General features: G+C 42.3%; 1 protein-coding gene across 4 annotated transcripts in view; it reads left to right on the forward strand.

The window, feature by feature from the left end:
• Avl9 (AVL9 cell migration associated) overlaps positions 1–11,556 on the forward strand; it is a 71,161-nt gene extending 59,605 nt beyond the window's left edge. For 3 of the 4 annotated variants that reach the window (XM_029560857.1, XM_008827536.3, XM_029560856.1), the window contains 3 exons: positions 1,592–1,645; positions 2,270–2,358; positions 6,557–11,556. In XM_029560857.1, the coding sequence (XP_029416717.1) occupies positions 1,592–1,645; positions 2,270–2,358; positions 6,557–6,672 (259 nt within the window). In that variant the 3' untranslated portion in view covers positions 6,673–11,556. Of the gene's footprint in view, positions 1–1,591; positions 1,646–2,269; positions 2,359–3,565; positions 3,715–6,556 lie in introns of all 4 variants that reach the window. The other variant, XR_003848642.1, reaches the window with a different exon arrangement.
• The last annotated feature ends 8,569 nt before the right edge of the window (positions 11,557–20,125 follow it).

Here is a 20,125-nt window from a genome sequence, read left to right on the forward strand (position 1 = left end):
CTAGAACTATGTAGACCAGGCTGGCCTTGAACCCACAGAGATCCACCTGCCTCTGCCTCCCGAGTGCTGGGATTAACAGCATGCGCCACCACACCTGGCTAGATTATGTGATTTTTAAAAATATTTATTAATATTTTATTTTATTTTATGTGTATAGTGTATTGCCTGCATGTGTGTGTGTGCCCATGTCATGCAGTGCCTGAGGAGGTCAGTAGATGGCATCAGATCCCCTGGAACTAAAGCTACAGGTAGTTGTTAATCACCATGTCAGTGCTGGGAATCGAACCCAGGTCCTCTGCAGAAGCAGTCAGTGCTCTTAACCACTGAGCCATCTCTCCAGCCCCATGCAATTTTTTTTTAATTGTTTTTTTATTTTGCTTCTGTGATGTTTTGCAGTGTTGAGAATTGAGCCCAGGGCCTTCAATATGTTACATGGTAGATGGTTTACCACTGAGCTGCCTTCAACTCCCAGCACAATTATATGATTTGTTACATTGTTCAATCCTATGATTCAGTAATCCATAAGAGAGAGAAGTATTCAATATTCTTACTTTGGCCCAGAGCTATTTTGTCATTTGAAACCCTGTAGCATTTTGGAAGTAGCTGTGAATTCACTCCAGTCATGTCTTTGTAGCAGTAGACAGAGGGACCTGACTATGAGACTGGAATTTTAGTTTTTTTTTCTCTTCACAGACTTAACTGTGGTTGTATGTTTGGTTTTTGTTTTTAATGTTTTTCCTTTGGTGGCAGAAATAAAGTAGAATAATACTTTTCTTTTAGAAAATTACAGTGCTTTTTTGGGGCGGGGGGGTCTTTTTGGGTCTTTTTGAGACTTTCTCCCTGCAGCCCCAGCTGGCGTGGAACTCCGTCCAGGCTGGCGTTCGCCTTCCTCTGCCTCCTCGCTTTCTCATTTTGAGTTGCTTTTCTTTTTATTTTATGTGTATGAGTGTATTGCCTGCATGTGTGTAAATGCACCCATGTCATGCAGTGCCCTCGGGAGGTCAGAAGAGGGCATTGGATCCCTGCAACTGGAGTAAGACCATTGTTAGCTGCCACGTGGGTGCTGGGAACCGAACCCAGGTCCTCTGCAAGAGCAGGCAGTGTTCTTCTCCAGCCCCTTTAGTTGCTTTTCTAATGAACTAAGGATTTTGCTGATCCATCAGCAAATCATCTCATGACCAATAACATACCACTTACAAGATAACCAAGATCAAGGTACAGTTTATGACTGTGGCCTAAATCAGATACTCACCTGATTTCCTGGCAAGTTTTTACACTGGTTTGATGCTTGGTCCCCACCCCAGATGAAGTAAGTAGTGATGTGAGGCTAACAGTAATACAGTCTCCTGTTCCCCCAACAGACATGGGCACCTGTATTTGTCTTACAAGGGAAGAATATAATGCTCATGGCAGTTGAGTAATTTCCTTTGAATCCTATTTAGAAATGGTGTGCGTGGTGCAAGCCTAGTTACCCGATGTCAGTTTCAGAGCACTGCATCCTTTTCTGTCACCCAGGAGGTTACTAGTGTTTCTTGTGAAAACTTTTTATTGGTGAAGTACTCATAGTCTAACCCTAAACTTTGTTTTACAGCCATCCTTTTCAAGGCCAGTACTCAATGTCAGACATGAAACTAAGATTCTCACAGTGAGTACTTAGAGAAAATAAGGGGAATTATTCTGTCTGCATTTATGCCGTGACTTCCATGCCAGTTGGGTATTCTGTTTTTCTACTTGATGGACTTGTGCCTCGTATAGTAACCAGATATGTTCATCACATTCTCTCATTCAACACTGTGTTGTTTCAGAATCATAGCTGTTCCATGTGCAACAGTATGAAACAACAGGATTTGCCAGTCCTGTTTTGAGGTGTCCAGCACACCATGTCTGTCAGGGAGATTCAACCTTACATTTTATGTCCTTACCTCTTTAGTTCATCTCTGTGTTCTTTTAGTACATTCCAAAATTTATTCATAACAAATAATTTAGCTTCTTGCTTTCTCAATACTAATTTGGTGTACTTATAAGCAGTTGGGCCGTGGGCATTTGCCCACCTTTGAGGTTTTTGTTTTTAACTTAACACAAGACATGGTGGCACATGCTTTTAATCTCAGTACTGGGGAAGGAGAGGTATAGGTGGGTCTCTGTGAGTTCAAGACCAGCCTGGTCTGTATATCAAATTCCAGGCCAACTGGGGCTACAAGGAGACCCTGTCTCAAAAAACAAAAACAAACAAATAAAAATGTACTTAACACGTCTTTCCTTTATTTAGTTCTGTTCAGAACAGTGAACGTGGTAAAAAAATCGGAAACGTCATGGTCACAACCAGCCGGAATGTTGTACAAACAGGAAAAGCTGTTGGTAAGGCATACCTTTAGCAGAAGCATATTGAGGTCATGTGTCACATTTTCTATCTCCAGTGTATAATTCATAAAAACATTAAGTTGTGGGGTGGAGAGATGGTCAGCGGTTAAGAGCACTGGCTGCTCTCACAGAGAACCTGGGTTCAGTTCCCAGCACCTAACACAGTGGCTAACAACCATCTGTAACCAGTTCCAGGGGATCCAATGCCCTCTTCTGACCTCTGCAGGTATTGCATGACATGGGTACACTTACACACATGCAGCAGTACACTCATATACATAAAATTGAAGTAATAATTGAAATATTTTAGAAAAACACTAAGTTGTGGAGATCTATGGATCATATAATAGTACAAAAGGGTATTTTAAGTTTTTGTCTTAAAGGAAGGATTGCTGGGTGTGGTGGCGCATGCCTTTAATCCCAGCACTTGGGAGGCAGAGGCAGGTGGATCTTTGTGAGTTCAAGGCCAGCCTGGTCTACATAGTTCCAGGACAGCTGGGGCTACAGGGAGACCGTGTCTCAAAAAGACCAAAAAAATAAATAAAGAAGGATTTATGTTGTCTAAATAGACTGATTTTTAAAAAAATTCAGATTACTAGTGTTAGGAATGAAAGGGGTGGTAACACTATAAGCTTTACAGAATCCAGAAGGACAAAGGTGTATTGTGAAAAAGTTCATGTCAACAAATTTGACAACAGAAATGAATGTAGAAATTCTTTGAAAGACACAAATTACCAAAACTAATGTATAAGAAATTTAAAAATTAGAGTAGCTCTTTATCTGCTAAAGAAATTAAAAACTCTGGCTGGACATGGTGGCACATGTCTTTAATCCCAGCATTCAGGAGGCAGAGGCAGAGGCAGGTGAGATTGAGGCCAGCCAGGTCTACATAGCTAGTTCCAGGCCAACTATGGCTACAGGGAGACCCTGACTCAAAAAAAAAAAAAAATTAAAAACGTTGGGCATGGTGGCATGCACCTTTAGTTCCAGCACTCTGGAGGCAGAGGCTGGTGGATCTCTGTAAGTTTGAGTCCAGGCTAGTCTACATAGTGAGTTCCAGGCCAGCTGGGACTGCAGGGAGACCCTGTCTCAAAAAGACCAAAAAATTAATTAAAAACCCTATGGCAAGATTTTTTTAACTTAATCCACATTCATATGACTTAACTTTGGATTCTTCTCTCCCTTCTTTTTTTTTGCTTTCTAGGCAGAGTCTCACTATGTACCCAAAATTAGCCTCAAACCCAGGATCCTCCTGTCTCAGCCTCCCAAGTGCTGTGATTACAGACTTCTCTTTGACTCCTTTTAAACACAAAGAAGAGAGAACATGAAACTTTTCAAAAAGTAGTGAATGAGGTAATACTCCCCAGCTCATTTGACAAAGCCAGTGTGTCCCAGATACCCCAATATTGTGGTGAAATGCCACATTCTTAGCATCCATTGAAGAGTGGGTGGGGCCCATCTCTCCTGAGAACTTGTTCCTTCCAATTTCTCTCGCAGCAGTGCTCCATAACAAAGGTCTTGCCTTCTCTGTATTGAAACTGTCCATCCTGCATGACATAGGGAAGATAACAGAGCCCTGTCAGCGAGGGGTTTCCCTTTCTGACCCTGCTGACTTAGATCACCACACCAGCACAAACAGATGTTATCAGTCTCACCACACCTGTTGTTTGGACATGGGATAACTCATTGCTTCCAGCTGCAGCTTCTATCAATGCTTTGATGTTTTCACAACACACACAAAAATCCTGTGTCAAGGGACATAAGGGATAAAGCTATGTTTAGGTTGTAGCCCAAGGCCTTGTAAACAAGCTGAGATGGTGTCCCAAAAAAGTCACTCCACAGGTCCCCCTTGTTTGTTTCATAAAAAAAAAAAAAAAAAAAAAAAAAAAACATGTCCATGTTTGTAGCAAAAGGCATTCCCAGAAAAGTCATTTCCACACCCAAAGCTAGAGGATAATGTTATGTATATTCTTCTGCACCTAGCTTTTTTCACTTGAAGTGTTTTGAAGATTATTCTTTGCTGAATCTCAAGAAATTCCCTTTTTTCTTCTCTTATGTTTTAAACTTTTGGTGTTGATATAATTTCAGACCTATATTACTTTTCTCATCACTTTGACCAAATACCTGACAGAAGCAACTTGAGGGGGGACTTAACTTTGACTCATGTCCTAGTGAACAGTCCCTCATGACATGTTCACAGCAATGAGAACAGCTGGCCAGTGCTCCTCCTGTCCTGGTGGATCAGGAAGCAGAAAGCTGAGCTAGAACCAGAAGCAGATAGAGCCTTAATTAAGGGCCCACCCCAACAACTCACTGCTTCCCTCTAGACCACAGATCCCAAAGTTCTATAACCCACCGAAATAGCACCACCAGCTGGGGACAGAGTGTACGAACATATGAGCCTGTATGTGACTCTTGATGTTCAAACCATAAAGAAACCTTGCAGCAGTGCAGAGTTCCAATAACCTTTCATTCAGAGCCTCTTTATATTCCTCTATTTATTTATTCATATTAATCTGCACAAATAGGGCATCTCTCTCCTTAGCTCATGGAAGTTGTTAACCTTTAATGAACAGAACTCAGAAGCCCAGTGTGAGGCAGTCTCTGTAGTAGCTAGCATTCTTTGCACCTGTATAAAGATGGTGAAAGGACCGCATAGACTCACTCTACAAGACAGGCACAGAACACACGGCCCTACTACTAGGTTCATTTTATTGCAGAGGAATGGAATTTGATATATAAGCTTTTATTTGTATACAATTACATATTTTATTGATTTTCAATTCTTATTTTAATAAAGAAATTAACTTCATTATAGATAATGTGTAATGTATTCACATTATAGTAGTGTTCCCCCTATCCAAGGGCGGTGATATATCCCAAGAGTCCGAGAATGCCCAAAACCACTGATATACCATATTTTTCCTTACACATACACTTGTGATAAACATTGACATGTAAATTAGACACGGTCAGAGATTAACAGCAGTAAGATGGAGTAGTTGTAACAATATGCTTTAATGGAGTTATAGAACTACATTCTGCTTACTTTCTCACTTCACAACTTCTCTTTGGCTTGCTCAAATTGCCAGCATCACTGCTCTGGCCCTTTTTAAGTAAAATAAGGATTACTGGAACACAGGCACTGTGACAACATGAGAGTCAATCTGATAAGCAGGTGTATACAGCGTGTATGTATTGGACAAAAGGAGGTACAGGGTAGGACTGAGCTGGAAAGGTGGCATGCTCTTACACTATCAGAATAGCCTGAAATTTAAAGCTTGCAAATGACTTCTTTTTCCCTTTTTTGGTCTTTTTGAGACAGGGTCTCCTTGTAGCCCCAGCTGGTCTAGAACTCACTGTGTAGACCAGGCTGGCCCTGAACGCACAGACATCCATCTGTCTCCCAAGTGCTGGTATTAAAACTATGCACCACCACACCCAGCATAGTGCTCTGCTCTTTATTTTTTTCTTTTTTTAATTTTATGTGTATGCATGTATTGCCTGCATGTAGTAAGTGCACATGTGTCATGCAATGCCCATGGAAGTCAGAAGAGGCTGTCAGATCCCCTGGGACTGGAGTTACGGACAGTTGTTGGTTGCCATGTGGGTGCTATGATTGACACTTGGGTCTTCTGCAAGAACAGCCAATGTTCTTAACCGCTGAGCCATCTCTCCAGCCTCAGTGCTCTGTATTTCTATGTTTAATGTAGTACAGTTTTAGATGACTAGCAAATTTCCTTAAGTCAGCCTTGAGCCACTCCCTGTATGAATGGTTATTAAATTGGCAACCTGATGCTTCAGGTACAAAGTATTTGACTATTTAGGCTCTCCAAATAACTTGGATCCACAGCCAGGATTGATAATGCTGTGGCTATTAAATAGTTTTATTAATCCCTACAAACTGCTTAGTGTGGGCTCCTATGGTAAGAAATACCTGGTTTCATTTAAAGACATTCCCATGAAAATTATTTTGAGTCGGAAGTTTAGGCAGTATTTTGGTAATTTGTTTCAGTGAGTTAACCTTATTCATGACTGTTGAATTTTCACTGTCTCTTAATGAATATAGGCTGAAGGTGTAGTTCAGTGGTACAGGACTTCCTAGCATGTACAAGGCCCTGAATTTCATTCCTAGCATGCAAAACAAACTTTTTTATAAAGTTCATATATTTTTCCTTTTTTCTTTTCTACCCAGGCCAGTCAGTCGGAGGAGCTTTTTCCAGTGCAAAGACAGCTATGTCTTCATGGCTGTCTACATTCACCACATCCACCCCCCAGAGCCTCCCTGAGCCACCTAATGGGAAGCCCTGAACCCGGAGGCAAGGGTTGCATTGTTTTCTTAGGTGTAAGTGCTCCCTGCCCCTCCGCTGCTCCCAGGGTCTCCTTCATCCACAGGCCATAGCCAGGGACCAGGATATCAAACTGTTTACATGGATGGGTGAGCTCTGTCTAAATGAGTGTGTGGACTGCTGAACAGAAGTCACAACCGTAGCAGAGATAGCTTTCCAGGTTGGGGCTTAATCTGACTACTTTTCATTCTGAGCCTAATTAGTGCACACACTGAACTTCTAGTGAATTTTAAGTTTGGAGAGTGTATATTTGTTTACTTTAGAATTTTCATATCTGTATATTTTGTTCTGTTTTGCCGTTTAAATATTTAGATGGTCATTGTAATGTATATTTACTAAAATTAAGTTATATTGCTATTTTACTTTCTCTAAAGTTAGCCCCGAATTTTGCTTGTAAAGTTAAGGGGCCAGGCAGTTCACCTTGTATTATTTTGCTCTGTTCTAGGATGAATTTTTGTGTTGTGTTTTTTTTAATCCACAAAACACATTTACCAGTTCACTTTGTCCCAGGACCATGACAGTCAGAGGGGGAAGCTCTGAGGATGGGATGTCGTTTAACATTAATCTCTTTCCTGGCAAAGTTGCTGTGAGGCAACACTATGCGTTCCTCTTCCTGACTGTGCAGATGAATGTTTAGGGAAGCAGCAGTGTGGCTCAGCAGTGTTGGTGATGTGTCTTTAGGCAGTGTTTTCACAGAGCCATGCATTAGCTTGATCTCCTCTAATGTGCAGTCTTTTCTAAAGTTATTTATTTTTATTTTATGTATATGAATGTTTTGCCTGCCCGTATGTAAGTGTACCACTTGTATGCAGTGCCCATGAGGGCCAGAAGAGGGTGTCAGATCCCCTGGAACTAGAGTTATGTACAGTTGTTAGCCACCATGTGGGTGCTGGGAACTGAACCTGGGTCCTCTGGAGGAGCAGCCAGTGCTCTTAACCACTGAGCCATCTCTCAGCCCCTGTGTTGCAGTCTTAATCAGCACTTTTTATCTACAGTTTGTGCCTTGGTTCTTCTTTGAGCAGTTTTCTGTTGGGTGTTAGGGACACATAGGCTTTCTCTTAGTCTTGTTCTGCATGAAGCCTTTCAAAGGCTCTTGGCCTTCCCATGTCCCTGACTGAAGTCCTCTTGTAGTCAAATGAATTCCTGCCACCTTCAGAAGAAAAGCAAAGTGATCAGTGAAGAATAAATAGATGTTGCAGCTTAGCTCACATTTAAAAAAGCAAGAAGCAGACCAAGGAGGTAACTTAGCGGGTAAGGACTTGCCAGGCTCATGAGTCAGCTAGCCTGGGACATGCAGAGAAATCTCAGAAACAAGAGAGACCCTCATCAGAACAAAGTGGAAGGCAGGAACCAACTGCTGAAAGCTGTTCTCTGACCTCCACATCTGTGCTTCCATGCATATGATTGCATTCACACATACTACATACACCAGAAAGAGAAGCAGGAAGCAAGAGAACAAGCTGACACCCATGCCATGAGCCACGTGTGATGAAGTTATACCTGGTTTATTGTTGCCACGGGCATGAGTTTGCCAACTTCTGATTGCTCTGCACAGCTGGAGCACATGTTGTTTGCTTCATAGCTGTCGTTTACTTTTCAAGGAAAGTCGAATGGGTGTTCTCAGGGAGTACTTGTGGAAACAGTCTTTTTCAGTAACAAAAAAACATAGAGAAAGCATTATGACTTGTTGATTTATAAAGTGACTCTCCTAAGGAGCATAATCTAATGTCCCTAAGTTTTGAAATTTGAGGATTTTACATAGACCACTAAATATGGAAACCTACTTGCATTTGAATACAATAACTTGAGAATTCAGTGATAACAGATTGATGGGCTTAAAGGGAGGGTGTCACTAATTCTCTTCAGCCAGGAAAGTTAACATCAGGAAATATTTGGAGAGAAGAAAGTAATGCCAGACAGAACTGGAAGGATACTTTAATCAATGCTCTGCGTTCTAAGACTGTAAAGAACTAATTTTTAAAGATATTTTATTTTTTTTATTTTATGTGTGTGAGTGTCCTGCCTGCATGTGTGTAAGTCCACCCATGTGTGCAGTGCCCACAGAGGCTACAAGAGGGTGTTGGAGCCCCTGGAACTAGGGTTAGTTACGAATGCTTTTTAGCTTTGTGTGGGTGCTGGAAACCAAACCCAGGTCCTCTGCAAGAGTAGCCAATACACTGAGCCATCTCTCCAGCCCCAAGAACGCATCCTTTTCATTTCATGTTAACACTGCTAAGAATTACTGTAGAGCCCTGAGAGGTTAACCAGCAAGATAATGACCCATTCTTTAATTTACATGACTGCAGAAGAATGCCAATCTCCCAGTACTCAAAAGCAGTAAACACTCACTTTGGAATCTACTTGGGGCAAAAAAAATGTGAAATAAAATTTAACTCAGCTTTAGTATCACATTCCCGTGTGTGTGTACATGTGCATGTGTGTCTGTGGGGTCGGGGGTTGCTTTGGTTTTGGTGAGAGAGGGTCTCTCTGTCTTGCCCAGGTAGTTCTCAAAATTCCCATCCCTCCACCTCAGTCTCCCGAATAACTGGGATTACAATACACACCACTGTTCTAGACTTGTGTATATTTTAATTGAATCTTCTCAATATTTGTAGTTGAGAATTTAACTCTGAAGGCGGGTCATGATGGCGCATGCCTTTATTCCTAGCACTGGGAGGCAGAGGCCAGCCTGGGCTATAAAGCAGTTTTCAGGCTAGCCACTGCTACATAGTGAGACCCTGTCTCAAACAAACAAATAATTTAATCTTAAAATAGTCACTTAACTGTTTTCAGCATAAAACTATCTGAGAATATCAAACTTCTATCAGAATGGTCAAGAGATTATAACTCTACTTCAGGTTCGGGGAAATGTTAGAGTTTCTAAGGGTGGTTGGCAGGGGCACTGAAGCTGATTCTAAGAACTGAGTATTTGCAACTAAGCCTGAGGGAACCAAAGTCAACCAGCATTTTTCAGGCTTGCAGAACTCAGATTCCATTGTAGACTGCTGGTGATGATAAGGAAGAGAATGAAAGCTGTGGGCCCCTGGGCTAGACACATAGAAACTGCCTGCCTCCTGACCCGTGTGAGTAGTCTATCCCCAAATCCATTACTGACTCACTAACTCCCAAGCCTGAAAACAGTTCTCATCTACGTGGTGGCACACGCCCTTAATCCCAGCCCTCAGGAGGCAGAGGCAGGAGGATCTCTGTGAGTTCAAGGCCAACTTGGGCTACATAGTGAGTTCCAGGCCAGCTGTACCTACAGGGAGACCCTGTCTCAAAAAGACAAGAAAAAAGAAAGTTTTCTTTGGCTGCAAAGCAGAGCTCAACTTCTTCAACCCTTCTACTTTCCAAGCTCTGTACTGCATGTTTACTATCTTAAATAACTTTCATTAGGAAACAAATTAGGAAAAGAAGAATGAGAAGTTGATAAATGACCGAGGAATCGGGGAATTAAAATCTAAATGGGGGTATTTTAAGTGCATTTAATCTGCTAAAAGTTAGGAGGTTTTTTTAGAAAGAAGTTAGAATCTTAATCTGTTGTTTATGCATTTCTGAATACAGCTATAGCCTTCTCTCCCTGGTGGTCAGTTTTATTGAAGTTACATATTCTGTGGGAGTTAACAGCCATTGGTCCTCTTCCCTCCAGTGTTAGTGATGAGCTTGGAAGTCCTGCAGGCCCCAGCATCCTTATCTGTAACCACAGGCACATTTCTGCTATCACCTCTGTGGAGGGCAACCTGTTAATCAGCAGCTGCTGACTGGTCTGTGGTGGGAGCTGCACTGGCCTGTTAGTATAGTGGGGTATTGGTTGGACCCCTGAAATGGCAATATTTGCATGCTCTGGATCTTGGGTGAGAAATGGCACATCATCCAGGGCTTTCTACCCCCATCCCTTCATGGACTTTAAGTAGGACAGAGTTACTTGAAGGTGACTGTCATTCCACATAACATAATGTGCCATGTAGGACTTTCTCATTCCAAGTCTTCAAACTTCATGACTTTGGAATTGTTTTTCCATAAGTTCAAACTTTCCACAAACATTTGTCATAGACAAAAGGAATTTGCATCTTTATTTTTTTCATATAAATAACTTTGTACTGACTTCTTGCTTCATTATGGAGAAGAAATTGGCTCCCTTTTAGGGTATTCCACTCCAATATTAAAAGGTTGTGCATGTCTAAGAAGTTGGATATATTTTGTAAAACTCTAAATACGTTTGTATTTCTGTGCTGTTCAGAAATTTACCTTTTTACTTATGCTAATTAAAGATACAGAAAATATATATATATTTAAATCACGTAAGTGGAACAATTTAGGGGGGGTTCCAATCCTATTTTTCATCAGCTTCTCATACATGTGGGATGCTGCTCAAATTTTTTGTGTGTGCAATATAAACATTTGAACATTTCAGTCAGGTACTGGGCCCGAAAAGGTCATTGGAAGTTTTCAGAAAGCTCTGTACTTAGAAAATATTTTGTTTTCTTGAAATACTGATATTTTGTACCTGAAAAACAAGATCAAGTACATGTTTCAGGCCATTTGATCATCAGTTCCTAAATTTAGGAAGTGTTTGGATAATGGGTTGGTGAAGGCACTTAGTGGTTGCAAAATAGTTTCTAAGGAAGTCTAACTATAGCACATATTTTTATCAGAAAAGTAGCCTCTCTCTGCTCTTGTAGTTTTGTAGTTTGTACTAGTTCATTTCTCTTGTCATTTTTTAATGTGTTAAGTTATAAATCATGTCTAATACGGAATTGTAGAACTTCTATTGTATATTTTAAGCCAAACATGATAATAAAATTATCCTGTTTCTCCTGCGCACAATTGCACTTGACCTCCTAGACTTATCCTGCGTGTTGTCTGTGTGATTTCTGGCCTTCACGACTGGGCAACAGTGCCAACGTTATTTGTCAAGAAAGCAGCACACAGGTGAGCTACAGGGCTCACTGCCGTTCAGCCTCTTCTGCCACTGCTTAAGGTGGGCCCTCAGCTTCCTAGGTGTGACCTCTGCAGGAAGAGCCCTGTGGCTCCCTGGAGCCCTGAAGGCATGATGCTGCACAAGCTCAAAAGAGGTTGGCTGCTTCATCACCTCAGTGACAAGGCCAGGAGAAACTATCCTGAGGCAGCCCATTTTTCCTCCTGGATGGGTAAGGTTCAAAATAGACCCAGCACTTCACTGAGCTCCACACATTTTCTGTGCACTCTTGTACAAAGCAGGGAAGCAGCAGATCATTGTCCTTCTCCCAGAATGTGTAAGTAATGTACAAGGTTAAGTGTTCTTTGACCTGATTGTAAGAGTTTGGGGGCTGTTGAGATAGTGAACCACCACCATCGTCCCTTTCCTGATGACCTGCTAGTTTGGTCCCTGTCACCACCCAGATAAGAGCTGCCTGCTGTTCACTGTTCACAGGACAGGAGTCACATGACTGAATCTGGTAGCATGTAGAAGAAACATGACCTCGGAGCCAGGCCTTCCCAAGGGTAGTCAGGTAGTCCACACAGGATTGTGGAAACACACTGACAAAACTGACTTGCCCAACTTCTCTGTCACCTGTCACCTCGAGCACGTGCACACACTTTCATGATCAAGAAATTGCCTGGCAAGGTTGTGCTCATGATCCTGGGAACAGCTGTGTTTGGAACCAGTGACAGCCAGCAGGTCACACACAGTTATGATTCAAATATTGTAGCTGATTTTCAGACCGTGCAGCACTGGTTGGTGTGCCTGCTCACTGTTAACAGGATGGCCGCAAACTCATGTCAGCCCTACCCCAGCCTCCTGAGTGCTGGGATTACAGGTATGCACCACCACACCTAGCTCCAGTAGCAAGGATTTTTTTGTTTTGTTTTGGTTTTTTGAAGCAGGGTCTCCCTGTAGCCCCAGCTGTCCTGGAACTCACTGTGTAGACCAGGCTGGTCTTGAACTCACAGAGATCCGCCTGCCTCTGCCTCCTGAGTGCTGGATTAAAGGCGTGCACCACCATGCCCGGGGTATGTTTAATGTATGTTTTGTTTATCATGGTTGCAGTCCTGGAGCTCAGAAATCTGGACTGAGGCCATGGAGAGAGGATGGAAAAAGATTTGATGGAATGTTGGTCAGGTTGAAGTTGAGTGACTTGGACACAAGCTCATTAGACTATTTTGCTTTTATGTATGTGTGGCAATTTATATAACAGCTTAAAACTGCAACAGAAGAAATCTCCAGAAACCCCCTCATCACCTGAAACCTTAGACAGCACCTTCACACTATTGCTTTCCCCTCCTTCAAGTTGCTTGAGATTATCAAGAGAGCTCATAATGCACAGCAATCAAAGGCCCATCTGTATGAGCATGGCATTGAGTAAAAATACGAAACACAACCAAGCCTAGGTTGTACCAGGATATTCCCAGCACCTAAAGAGCTCGCCATCTGGGCTCCACAACCATGCCTCACTCCTCCAGAAGTATTTAGTGTTCCAGCTTGTGATGACTGTCTCTGTATATGAGTCCTTCTGTGTATGTATCCCAGCAGTGCAAGTTGGATTGGACTGTTTTGCTCTTGAATGTGTGGAATCACACCATGTGTATTATGTCTTTTTCTGCTGAATACTGGCTTTTCGGGTGGTTATGGTCTCATGTCTTTCTGATACTGCCCTGTTGTATGAGTCTGCCACTGTTAATCCAGTCAGCTGTAGGTGGGCTTCAGAGGCATCTATAGGAGTTGCTTCCCATTTAGGGACTGGTGTGCACACAGGACTGCCCTGTGTGTTATAGTGTACTTTTCCCCTACGTCTGCATACATTTCATTAGGACATAAATGTGCAGGGGAGCTTTACGGCCCTGGGAGGATGGCATGACTCATTTTCAGAAATGCCATCTTGCTCTCCCGCCCCTGGGGAGTGAGGATCCCATCGTTCCATGCTTCCACCATTGGTGCTGTCAGGCTTAGATTTTTGCCAATGTGGTGGGTATTTCTTAGGCTTTAATATGCATTTTCCTGAATGTCGATAAAGTGAGAACCTCTTAAAGGATTAGCTCTTTCTGCCAGGCTGTTTTATAAGGGCACCTAGTCTATTGGTGAGGATTGCCTATTGCCCACAGTCAATACCCTTGCACTGGGGATCAAGTTTCATTTGAACTCTGGCACACATGAGTATGTATTCTGCATATTATTTGTCATTTAATGTGTTGCAAATATCTTCAGTAACTTCATGGTGTTTTAGTGAATAGAGTTTAAGTTTTTATTTTTAGGGGCTGGAGATATGGCTCAGCAGTTAAGAGCACTGGCTACTCTTGCAGAGGACTCAGGTTTGGTTCCCAGCACCCATATGGCAGCTAACAACTGTCCATAACTCCAGTTCCAGGGGACCTGATGCCTGTTTCTGACCTCTGCGGACATTGCACACATGGATGCCCTTATATGCAGGCAAAACACTCATACACAGAAAATAAAAAGAAAATAAATGTAAAACATCAGTGTGTTGGGTTGGCCTTAAAATACACTTAAGTTTTCATATTTTTTCAAGACAGGAACTGGGGACTGAGCATGGTGGCTTGCTCCTGTATCCCAGCATATGGAAAATGGAGTCAGGAGGATCTGGCATTCAAGGATCCTCAGCTACATAAAGAGTTTGAAGCCAGCCTGGGCTACATGAGACCCTGTCTCAAAACCCCACAAAACTTGGGGCTCTGTGGGTGTGCATGTGTGTGGTTTTTCCTTTCCCAGACTGGTCTTGAATACTTACAGTATTCTGTCATATCTGGTTTTTAAGCATGCAAGGGATGGAACCTAGGGTTTTGCATAATAGGCAAGAATTCTGCCACTGAGCTTCATCTCCAGCCTCCCCCAAGGCCCTTTTTGAGACAAGGGCTTGCTGTGATCTGGCTGTCCTCAACCTCCCCGTGTAGTTCAGGCTGGCTTCAGACTTGGGCACTCTCCCTGCCCCAGCATCTCAGGGCTCTGAGTGCTCGGTACAGGGGTGAGCCATCACACCTGGCTAAGGGTTGGAGCTTTAAAAAGGAAATGGAGCTTAATTCTCCCCTCAAAGATGGGCTGTCCTTAGTGACGCTTCTAATGACTGGAATCTGTGTGACTGCCTGAACAAGGACATGGGAGACAGCTTGTGCAAGGACTGCTTGCTCTAGAGCCCAGCTCCCTAAACTGTGGGTAACGACCCCAAATAGGGATGCATGATGGAATGTTGAGGTCATGAAAAAATTAACGACTATAAAGTTTCTGAACATACCACCATAAATTCAAAATCAAATGCTTCCTGGGTATGGTGGCGCACACCCTAGTCCCAGCAGTCCAGAGACAGGCAAAGGCAAGTGGATCTCCGAGTTCAAGGCCAGCTTGAGCTACATAGTGCTAAACCTGCTACGAGCTACACAGACATAATGAATTCAAGGTGCCCCCGGCACCCTCTGCTAGAGCTGCATCATGTGACTGTCTCAGCTTTAGTTCTGAGCACATGTGCACTCTGCCTTTTGTGTGCTATCATGCCAACAAAGCTGCTTGAAACACCTCAGCTTAGATTTGAGATTATTGTCTGTCAGGAAGTGTAGTGTTTTCACTGTACATACAAAGTGTTCGGCTCTTACAGAAACATAATGGTTTAATTAAAGACTTAATATTTTTCTATCTCCATACTTCAGCATGTATCGAATTAGTAGGCTTCGGATTGTACTGCATAAGAATGTGGGGATTGGGGTTTTTTGTTTTTGGGGGGGTGGGGTTGGTTTTTTGTTTGTTTTTTAGACAGGGTCTCCCTGTAACCCCAGCTGGTCTGGAACTCACTGTGGATACCAGCCTAGCCTCCTTCTCACAGAGATCCACCCACCTCTGCCTCCCGAGTTGCTGGAATTAAAGGTATGTGCATGTATCACCATGCCTGGCAACTTTTTGTTTTATTTTAAATTTTATCTGGGATGGGGAGGGACATGTCCATGCCATGGCTCATGTGTGCAGGTCAGAGGACAACTTTGGGGAGTTGGTTGTCTTCCCCCGACCAAGTGGTTCTTCAGATTGAACCCAGGTTGTCAGGGTTGGCTATGTTGCTGGCCCTGTTTATTTTTAAGACAGGGTCTCAGGTAGTACATGATGGCCTTGAACTTCTTATCCTCGTACCTCCCAAGCGCTGGGATTACAGGCGTACACCACCACCACATTTTATGGGGTGCTGAGGATCGAACCCAGGGCTCCATGTATGCCAGTGAAACACTCTACCAACTGTGGTATACTCTCAGCCTAGAACATTTGCTTGTAAAAATGGCTATTTGAGGGTCAGCAAGATGGCTCGGCAGCCAATTCTCTGCAGCAGGCCCGCCCCTCAGAGGAACAAGTACCCCACAGGCTGTTATTTGAAAGTGCGTAGGGTCAGCAGCTTTAGCAAATTGGCAGTTGTATGAGCATCACTATCCATCTTCCTAAACTGAAGCTCTGTTCCATCAAACCCTAACTCCCCACATCCCTTTCCCCTCAGCCCCTGGCAACCATTCTTCCACAGGCACCAAGAATTTGACTACGCTAGGAACCTCTTACGTGCAGTCGCAGTCACTGTGACCAACTTTCTTATCCGTCTTCAACATTCTTGTGTGTTGTTGCTCGGCGGAGTGTCCTCTCTGGCTACATAATACCCTATGTATACCTTCTCCCTTTCCTTCATCCACTCATCTAACCTGCGGTCACGTCTACCACCTGGTTGCTGTGAAATGTGCTGCTTTGAACACCCGGGCACAAACACCTCTTTGAATCCCTCTTTTGGTTTCAAACCTGAATCTACATTTGTTGAAGAAAGTTTGAATTCCTCTTGTCATCTAGGATTTAGTTTGGTGGTGGTTGGTATTTTTTGGCCTTTTTTGAGACAGGATCTCACTCTGTAACCCAGGCTGGCTTGAGACTTGTGGCAGTCCTCCTGCTTCAGCTGCCCATGTGCTGGCAGTACATGTTCCCACTGTGCCCAGTTCTAAAGTGACTTCTAAGGGAATGATAACACCTTTGAAATTTTCCTTGTGGTGATAGGGATTGAACCTAGGGTTTCCACATGCTAGACATGCTAGTCAGGCACCTTCCTACCTTTCTTGACAAAAACTAACGTGTTTGTAGAGGCTAAGTAAGCTTCCATTCGATCTCAGTGTGTTTAGTCACGCCCAGTGCTACACACATGGCAGTCTGACAGCTTGCCTGTTGGAGGGAGTTGATAATAGAAACCCTGTTTAAGGCTTTGAATGCTAGGTTAGCACAGGTCAGTCTAGTTCATGGGGAAAGGCCCCCAGCCCAATCCCCTTTAGATATAAAGTCCTTTGAGAACTGAGGGTGCATTTTTCTCCAGTGAGCCTGTTTTTGCTGTACCTAGTGCTGGTCCCTGAGCACTCAGGATATCTTCCCTGTTTCCTAAAGGGTTATATGACTACGCAGAGCAATACCATGGCTTTTCCCCTTTGAACGTACTTTCTGGAACTGCTGTATCTCCAGATGAGCGCTGTTTATTCTGGTTAGGGTTTGCTCAGCTGAATTCTCCTGGAAATGGAGTCTTTAAAGTTTACTGTTTCTGGTGCTGAATGTCTTTTTGCAGTTTCACCAAGTACTTGGTAAAACAGGAATTGGAAACACAACTTTCCTTTGCCTGTTTATCTGTGATTTCCTTGTGCTGTTTAATAATCTCAGCTGTACACTGGACTTCTTTGAAAGTGATAGCCCCGAAGCCTTGCATGGGGAAGGAATGTACTGTGTATGTCCCAATACTCACTAAGAGCCACTGTGGGCCAAGCTCCCAGTTCTCACAGGACAAAGAACTTCATATACATGGCTTTTTTTATTTCTTAATATCAGCTCTTACCTGGCTGAGGACGGGAGTGAGATTTTTTTTTTTTCTGATGAACATTTTTTAAAAAATTATTTAATAACCACATGATAGAAGCAGCATTTTATTACACCATTAACACATTCAATGACAATTTCCAGAGTAAAGATTCATTTCTTTCAAAATTGGCTGTAAATTTTTAGATTCACAGTTCAACTGATACACTTATACAATATTGAACTCAGTATAAACCCTGTAACACATAAAATTGAATGAATTTTTAACTTTTAAAAAAGATCTCCATTTCATTTTAAAATTTCATACAGAAAAACTCATTCTTAATGCTACTAACACTTAGATGTTTGCATATGTGTCTCTAATCTGTATATATCTGGTTATTACTAGTCACAGTTGGTTACTTTCTGAGATCCTTCCCACCTGAACATGGATATAAAGTCATCAGGTAGATTTCAATGATAATGTTTTTCACCTCTACTAATTAACATGAAGCAAGTTTTTGTGCTTCTTCAAATATAATTCATTTTTTTATTTGTTGATTTTTTGTGTGTGTGTATTTCATACAGAACATCCCAATCTTATTCATCTATATACCCACATCCCAAATGGCATCCTCCCATACCCTCCCCCCACTGGAGCCCATATACTCTGTCATCCCTGTTACTGACCACTGTGTTGTCAGCATGCCCAGATGTTCCTCAGTGCTTGTCCATCTGCTGAATCTAGTCAGCCTGTCTGGAGGTCCTTGTTTTAGGAAGATCAGCTGTTCCTCATCTAGCAACAATTAGTTGCCAATATTCCTTTAGATAAGATTGGGGTCTGCTGTTCATTTTCCCAGTTCTACGCTGGGTTACTGTCTGGGAGTCACTTGGGCCACCCTGGCCAACAACTCGAAGGTACCTCCTGTCTGGCATTGTTTCTTGTTATGTAGCCTTTAGCCATACACATGGACTCTTAAAGAATTATACTGATCCCTTTAATCTTTGGTTATACTTTCCCTTTGGGCATTTGAGACCATACAGTTGGCCCAGATAAACCAATTTTTTTCTTTTTTGGTCTTTTTGAAACAGGGTCTCCCTGTAGCCCCAGCTGTCCTGGAACTCACTATGTAGACCAGGCTGGCCCTGAACTCACAGAGATCTGCCTGCCTCTGCCTCCCCTTTATTTTTACTCTTAAGGTTGTTTGAGGATCTGCACTTCAGAGATCACATGGGCTGGGGAAGAGTCCCTGGCTCCTTTTTTTTTTTTTTTTTTTTTTTTTAACATTTCTTCCTTTGGGAAGATAAGTCAAAGGACCTAATTGACTGTGGCTGGCTTCACTTGGAAGCATGGAGGAAATGTTTCCTCTGTGTTGACCCTCCTCTTTATAGATTGGACACGGGTTCAAGTACATTTGGTGGGTTGGGAGTGAGTTTAACTATATCAGAGGCTGTCCTTATTAAAGTGTTGGACTCTAAAGTACCTTCCTGCTTTGTGGACTGTTCACCGAAACACCTGCCTTTTAAAGCAATGAAACTAGTCACATGGTTAACCATCTCAAAAGAAAGAAACAAAAAAAAAAAACTCAACAAAGGAAGGCTTGAGTCACACACAAGAGTCAGAAACTATGAAGGAAATTCACATCAAAGTCACAAAGAAAAAACAATAACATGAAAAACCAAAATAATATATCCCCACCAAGTACCAATAGTCCCTCAGAGGAGTACAATGAGAACTCCCTAGAGATAACACAGGACATGGAACTCAAAAGAAGAGTTATAAACATGATAAAAGAATTCAGTGAATTTAAAGAACACACAAAGAAAGAAATCAAAGAACTGAAGGAAGATAGGGATAAACAATGAATTCAGAAAAGAGTTAGAAATATTGAAGAATACTCAGGCTGAAATGAAGAAGGAAGTGAAACAATACAGAGTATCAAGACTGGAAGAGAAAGTGGACGAATTAGACCACTCAAGCAAAGATGATGAAAAATTTTTTAAAAAAAACAAGAAGGGAATATGCAAGAATTGTGTGACACCATAAAAGACCAAACTTATGAATCATAGGCATACAGGAAGGAGAAGAATCTCAAGATAATAGGATGGAACAGATCTTCAACAGAATCATAGAAGAAAATTACCCAAAATTAAAAAAAGACATGCCCATACAAATACAAGAAGCATGTAGAACACCAAAGAGGACCAGAAAAGAAACTCTCTATGGCACATTATAGTAAAAACACCAAACGTTCAGAACAAAGAGACAATACTGAAAGCTGCAAAAGAAAAACAACAAATCACATACAAAGGAAAACCCATCAGGATTACAGCTGACTTTTCAGTGCAAACTGTGAAAGCCAGAAGAGCCTGGACCAAAGTATTCCCAGTTCTAAATGACCACAGATGCCAACTCAGATTACTATACCCAGCCAAAATATCTATCATAGTTGAAGGGGAAAGGAAAATCTTCCATGACATAAATAGGCTGAAACAATTCATGTCCACAAAATCAGCCCTTCAGAGAGTTCTTGAAGTAATACAAAGCTGAAGAAAGGAACTACTATACAAAAGGGGTGACTGAAAGAAATTCAATGAAGGTATAACTGAGGAAATGCACAGCTATATCAAGAAT

Source organism: Nannospalax galili, unplaced genomic scaffold (assembly GCF_000622305.1).
Source record: "Nannospalax galili isolate Female #2095 unplaced genomic scaffold, S.galili_v1.0 scaffold132, whole genome shotgun sequence".
In the NCBI taxonomy this organism is placed as follows: Eukaryota; Metazoa; Chordata; class Mammalia; order Rodentia; family Spalacidae; genus Nannospalax; species Nannospalax galili.